This window comes from Chanodichthys erythropterus, chromosome 15 (genome assembly GCF_024489055.1).
Source record: "Chanodichthys erythropterus isolate Z2021 chromosome 15, ASM2448905v1, whole genome shotgun sequence".
NCBI lineage: Eukaryota > Metazoa > Chordata > Actinopteri > Cypriniformes > Xenocyprididae > Chanodichthys > Chanodichthys erythropterus.
Window position 1 is genome coordinate 11,985,134 of NC_090235.1, and position 6,999 is coordinate 11,992,132.

At 36.5% G+C, this 6,999-nt stretch overlaps 1 protein-coding gene across 6 annotated transcripts in view; it reads right to left on the reverse strand.

Moving 5' to 3' along the window:
• Nucleotides 1–5,014, reverse strand: part of ptk2aa (protein tyrosine kinase 2aa) — a 63,295-nt gene extending 58,281 nt beyond the window's left edge. For 3 of the 6 annotated variants that reach the window (XM_067411534.1, XM_067411533.1, XM_067411531.1), the window contains exon 1: nt 4,062–5,014. In XM_067411534.1, the coding sequence (XP_067267635.1) occupies nt 4,062–4,179 (118 nt within the window). In that variant the 5' untranslated portion in view covers nt 4,180–5,014. The remainder of the gene's footprint in view (nt 1–4,061) is intronic. The other 3 variants (XM_067411537.1, XM_067411535.1, XM_067411536.1) reach the window with 1 other exon arrangement.
• Between the last annotated feature and the right edge of the window lie 1,985 nt (nt 5,015–6,999).

The following is a 6,999-nucleotide window of genomic DNA, read 5'->3' on the forward strand; positions in this document are numbered from 1 at the left end:
TAAATGTCATGGTTCGTCTCTGCAGCCAAAGACCACATCAACACTGTCTGTCCTGTGAAAATGAGTCATTTCAGGCGATTGCATGAAGATTTCACTGAATTTCCATCATCTACGAGTAATGAGTCATTCCTGACAGCATGAGACCAGTCTGAGCAGAAGAAAATGCTGAGTTTGCAGTAGGACAACATGAGGAACTGTCCGTTAACAAGCAGAAACCATCCAGCGGAACAGAGATGATAGGATCACGTCATGCTGTCACTCATAATGACCCACAGATATCCCAGCATGCACCCGCAGTGAACACCAATGGAGTTGACTTCATGTTCAGGGACACAGTGACTCAAAATTGAGGAGAGGAGAGACCAGATGACAGCAAGAGAAGAGAGTACAGGAGGTGTGATGAGCGCAAAGGAGACGAGATGAGACTAGACTGCAAGACAACAAAGAAGAGATGAAGGCAATGAAGAAGAAAAGAGATGAGAGCAGAACAAAAGACTCAGGACTGGAAGAGTTGAGAGCAAAAAAACACAGCAAAAGAAAAAATAAGAGAGAAGAAACAAGACAAGAAGTGAGAAAAGAAGAGAATAGAAGAGATAAGACTAGATGAGAGTAGATGAGACTAGAGAAGAAGAGATGAGAAGAGATGAGAAGAAACGAGACAAGTTAAGAAGAGATGAGACGAGAAGAGAAGAGAAAAGAAGAGATGAGACAAGAGAAGAGAATAGACGGTAAAAGAAGAGACTAGAAGAGATGAGATGAGACTAGAGAAGAAGAGACGAGACAAGAAGAGACAGGAAGAGACGAGACAAGAAAAGACAAGACAAGAAGACATGAAGAGACAAGACAAGAGGAGAAGAGATGAGACAGGAAGAAGCAAGTAGAGAAGAGACAGGAGGAGAACAAAATGAGAAGGTACGAGACAAGAAGAGATGAGAAAAGACAGGACAGGAAGATACGAGAAGAGACTACACAAGAAGAGATGAGAAGGGAAGAGACGAGACAGGAAGAGACGAGAAGAGGCGAGACAAGACAGGAAGATACGAGAAGAGGCGAGACAGGAAGAAACGAGAAGAGACGAGACAAGACAGGAAGATACGAGAAGAGGCGAGACAGGAAGAAACGAGAAGAGACGAGACAAGACAGGAAGATACGAGAAGAGGCGAGACAGGAAGAGATGAGAAGAAGCGAGACAGGAAGAGACGAGAAGAGGCGAGACAAGACAGGAAGATACGAGAAGAGGCGAGACAAGACAGGAAGATACGAGAAGAGGCGAGACAGGAAGAGACGAGACATGACTAGACAAGAAGAGATGAGAAGAAACGAGACTAGACCAGAAGAAGCGAGAGGAGAAGAGACAAGAAGAGACGAGACAAGACAGGAAGATACAAGAAGAGACTAGACAAGAAAAAACGAGACAAGAGGAGATGAGAAGAAATGAGACTAGACAAGAAGATAAGAGACCAGAAGAGATGAGAAGAAACGAGACTAGACCAGAAGAAGCGAGTAGAGAAGAGACAAGAAGAGAGGTGACAAGACAGGAAGAGACGAGAAGAGGCGAGACAGGAAGAGACAAGACGAGACAAGACAGGAAGATATGAGAAGAGACTAGACAAGAAGAGACGAGACAGGAGGAGAACAAAAAGAGAAGGTACGAGACAAGAAGAGAGACGAGACAGGAAGAGACGAGACAGGAGGAAAACAAAAAGAGAAGGTACGAGACAAGAAGAGACGAGACAAGACAGGACAGGAAGATACGAGGAGAGACTACACAAGAAGAGATGAGAAGGGAAGAGACGAGACAAGAAGAGATGAAAAGAAACGAGACTAGAAAAGAAAATATGAGACAAGAAGATAAGAGATGAGAAGAGATGAGACGAGAAGAGATGAGACGAAAAGAGACGAGACGAGAAGAGAGGAGAAGAGACAAGAAGAAGCAAGAAGAGAAGAGACAAGAAAAGACGAGACAGGAAGAGACAAGATGAGACAAGACAGGAAGATATGAGAAGAGACTATACAAGAAGAGATGAGAAGAAATTAGACTAGAAAAGAAGATATGAGACAAGAAGATAAGAGATGAGAAGAGATGAGACGAGAAGAGATGAGACGAAAAGAGACGAGACGAGAAGAGAGGAGAAGAGACAAGAAGAAGCAAGAAGAGAAGAGACAAGAAAAGACGAGACAGGAAGAGACAAGATGAGACAAGACAGGAAGATATGAGAAGAGACTATACAAGAAGAGATGAGAAGAAATTAGACTAGAAAAGAAGATATGAGACAAGAAGATAAGAGACGAGAAGAGATGAGATGAGAAGATAGGAGACAAGAAGAGAAAAGATGAGACAAGAAGAAGCAAGAAGTGAAGAGACAGGAAGAGACAAGACGAGAAGAAGGGGAGTGTCCACATGACCTCTGAACACAGCTGCTCTCATCACCCGCATGTTAACATGCATCGCACATGCAAATGTATTTAAATTGAGTGGAAGAGATCAGACCAACACCAGCTCAGAACGTCTCCTGTTACAGGACTGAAGATACAGCAGGAACACAAATCAGTCTGAAAACACAACATCCATCCAGAGAAACACAACATGAGCCAAACACATTAAACCACACTATATCTGCTGAACCCTCGGTGACTCCAGCATTAGATCTGCCATTAGTGTGTCTGAAGCACGTAACCTGCTCTTCAAGGGTCACAGATTATCCGTATGTTTGAGCTACAATGTGTGTTTTTGTGCATTCTAGATTTCATGCTAGTCCATCTATGGATATATTTCCCAGAAACTGCTGGTTTAATCTTACTAAAGCATGGCTGACTGACAGTCTGATGCGTACTGCACACAAAAACTGAAAGATCTCTCTCAAAACAGCATGCTGATCTGATTTCAGTGTTTAAAACATTGTTTACAACAACACTTCTGAGGAAGAACTCGTCACTGGAGCTGACAAGGACGTTTTTGTGTGTGTTTGAGGCACTTAGTATCAACTCAGCAATATTTCCCCTTGGCCTCTGATGCCCCGATACTAAGCTTTCTCTTTTAAGTTGTCTCTGAAACAGAGAACTGAAGCATGAATAAACTCAAAATGAATGAATAGTTTGAACATAATGAGCATATCTGCTACAGGATCATTTGATCTGTTCGCTGCAATGAGGCGCGGCAGAAGAATCAACACTGAGTGATGAAATGTTGGCTTACAATTAATTTAACCAGGAACTGAAGCAGGTAAATTCAATCAACCAATTCAAATTAAGTGGCATATTTTTCATTTTCAAATCAAATTTTCTCTCTTTATGATTACTTGGATGAACACACACACTGAAACACTGAAGACACACACACGCAGTCATTGAGACGGTTTGTCCCGTCAGTCACACAAGAGTCAATAAGATTAAGACTGAATGAGTTTGACTGATGGACAGCATCAAGAGCAGGTGCTGAACACACACACACACACACACACACAGAGAGAAAGAATGAGATAGAGAGAGAGAGAGAGAGAGAGAGAGAGAGAGAGAGAGAGAGAGAGAGAGAGAGAGAAAATAAACAACAACAAAAAAATGAAAAAAATCATAATGAATTGCTTTATGATTAATTATTAATTCTGTATGAATCCTTTTTTTGCAAAACAAGAAAAGCATTGGATAAACATTAATGTAAAATTAATGTTTTATGTTTTTAAGAATGCATTTTTAGTGTGCATTTACATCACAGTGTCATGTATGGCATGTAAAAAATAAAATAAAATTAAATAAAATAATAAAATAAGATAAAACAAAGAATAAAATAAAAATAAAATAAAACAAAACAATAAGATATAAAATAAAATGATAAAAATAATAAAATAAGTTCAAACAAAAAATAAAATACAATAAAATTATGTAAAAAAAATTAAATTAAATTAAATTAAATAAACACTAATGCCTATGTCAAAATGCTTTCAACTACCAAAGCATGACTGGTTCCATGGCACTACAATCTTATCCGCACAATCAACCAAACAAACACCAACACTGACCAACACTATCAAGCATTAGACATCAGTAAACAGACGGACATGTACCTGCGGCCCAGCATAAGGGGAAAGGACTGCAGCGTCTTTTCTCCATGTAAGCGGCTGACTGTCTGTCCGAGCCCGTGGTGAGGGTCAGCCAGCACCCACCGCTCTCAAACACCCTCATGGGAACCTGCGCAACGTCCTGCCACACACCCAGACACCGGCCTCCTTCAAGACACACGACACGACCGTATGCACTGGATAATCCACGTCCTGACACACAGATCCGTTCGGATCAATCCACTCCACACAGAGGTCAGAAGACGCCCTCAATGGGAATACAAATCCCGTCCTGATGCTGGCGGTTCACAGGAAAAGGCTGAAGTTATCTGGGAGGAGACAGATGGTGCCTGTGTCGCTCTGCCTCACCGAGGCGACTGAGCCGATTGAGTCCGGAAAGGCCAGTGCAGAGGCTAGAGGGGGAGGAGCCACTGCAACCTAATTAATATGCAAATCCAAGACTCATTTCCTTCGACAGTGGCTGTTTACCAAGTCAACCACGACTGCAAATCATTGCTGACCTGCGTCGCCTCTGCCAAAACGCCCATTTTTGTTTCCCAGCATGCACACTCATTGTTTTCTTTACATTATAGCTCTGTAACAAAACCTAGTGAGCTGCCCTGCTGTTTACTGCCTACATAGGCAGCTGCCTTCTAAGGGGCCGTTCACACAGTTCTTGTTTTCTACTGCACCGTATTTTTATTATTACACAGAGAGTTGCTTTTATTATAAGAATAAATGGTTACACTTTATTTTAAGGTGTCATTGTTACAGTGTAATAATATATTTAAGTATTGAGTAATATTCATTAACAACATGTACTTACTATAGGGTTAGGGTAGGATTAGGGTTTGGTTGAGGGTTATTTACATGTAATTATGCATATTTACTATGGTAAGTACATGTAACATATGTAATAAGGACACTGTAAAATAAAGTGTTACCGAATAAATAAATAATACTTATAATAATAATAACATTAATTTGCATTTATAATAATAATAATAATAATAATAATAATTATTATTATTATTATTATAAGTATTATTTATTTATTTATTATAAAAAATACCTTTGGGAATAATAATAATAATAAAATGCTAAATTAATTTTAAAATTAATATACAAATATACAGTATTATTATTATTATTATTATTTATATAGCACCTTTTTAAAACTCCAGGACAATCTGATTAATAGACTAATACAAAAAGGGAATAAAATATTGAAAAGGTACATTTAAAATGATAGCATTGGTTGCAGCTAAAATAATATTTATATTAATAATAATAATAATTAAATGAGTACTGATATTAATGCTATTAATAACATTAATATTAATAATATTACCATTGATATTAAACATATTGATATTACTACAATCAATACTATTTGCTATTGAATAAAATACAATTATAAGCAACATTTTTATTACTTCATCCACCATCTGAGCTTATTGCAATGCATTCTGGGATTGATTTTATAAGCTGGATGCTGTCTTAGTCTTTGATCCAAACCAAATATCTTGCCTTTTGGAGCAGCCTTCATGAACGCACTTATATATAAAGATGTCGTCTATGTGTAGGCAGCTCACTAGGTTTTGGAGCAGATCTGATGTCTCGGGTCTCTGTAGAGAAGTGATGCCCTGCAGCTACTGCTGCTCCTCAGAGGCACAATGAAGGAACAGAGGCAGTTAAACACTTCTGTTACCTCAGCCTGAGGCAGTCGGGCAAAATCAATCAATTACCAGCAGCACAGAGCCACAATACCCACACTAACAGCCAACTAGAGGTGATTAGATAGATAGATAGATAGATAGATAGATAGATAGATAGATAGATAGATAGATAGATAGATAGATAGATAGATAGATAGATAGATAGATAGATAGATAGATAGATAGATAGATAGATAGATAGATAGATAAGATAGATAGAGGTGTGTGTGTGTGTGTGTATAGGTGTGTGTGTGTGTGTGTGTGCGTGCGTGTGTGTGTGGGTGTGTTAAGCCAATCATTGTCTTTATCAGCAGGAGATCTCTCAAACTCTCGGTCAATCAGGATCCTCACAGATGGACCCAAACAGCTTTTTCAACCCAAATCCCTGAAAGTCAGATTGTCCTGGGCATGAACAGAAGATCTCTGAGGATCTGACAGGAGCGGTCCGCTACGAGAGGAAATACCAGGATGATTGCATTCACAGTCCAGAATCCACTTAGAACAACTGTTATTAAAACAAACACACTGGAGTGTCTAGAAACGGGACATCTGACAAGGTTTACATTTGAAAATAAGTTCCCTTTTCCTTGGTTACTACCATACTACTTCACTATTTCTGTAGTATGTACACTATGAATAGTATGCAGTAAATGAATAGTAAATAGTATTTAAATACTAATGATAATCTATAAAATGTAATTTAAAATATAAACATGAATAAGTAAAATTATAATATATTTCTAATTATATTAAAATGTATTTAAAATATAATTCATAATATATTATTAAATAACATTATATAATACATAAATATACTAATACATACACAAATATATTACATAAAATATAATAAAATTAAATAAAACCTAAACAAAATAATAAAATTTAAATATTTTATACTAATATATTATTCATAAAATATATATAGAATAAAAAATAAAGTCATAATATACTGTATATTATATATAATTTACATAAATAAAAAATATTAATATACATATATTGTCATTTTATACATAAAAATAAAATGACAATATTTTTATATTCATATAAAATATTATATATAAAATCTAAAATAAAAATATTAAAATTATTACAAATATATTAATATTTAATTATATGTATATATTAATATTTAATTATATATATATATATATATATATATATATATATATATATATATATATATATATATATATATATATATATATATATATATATATATA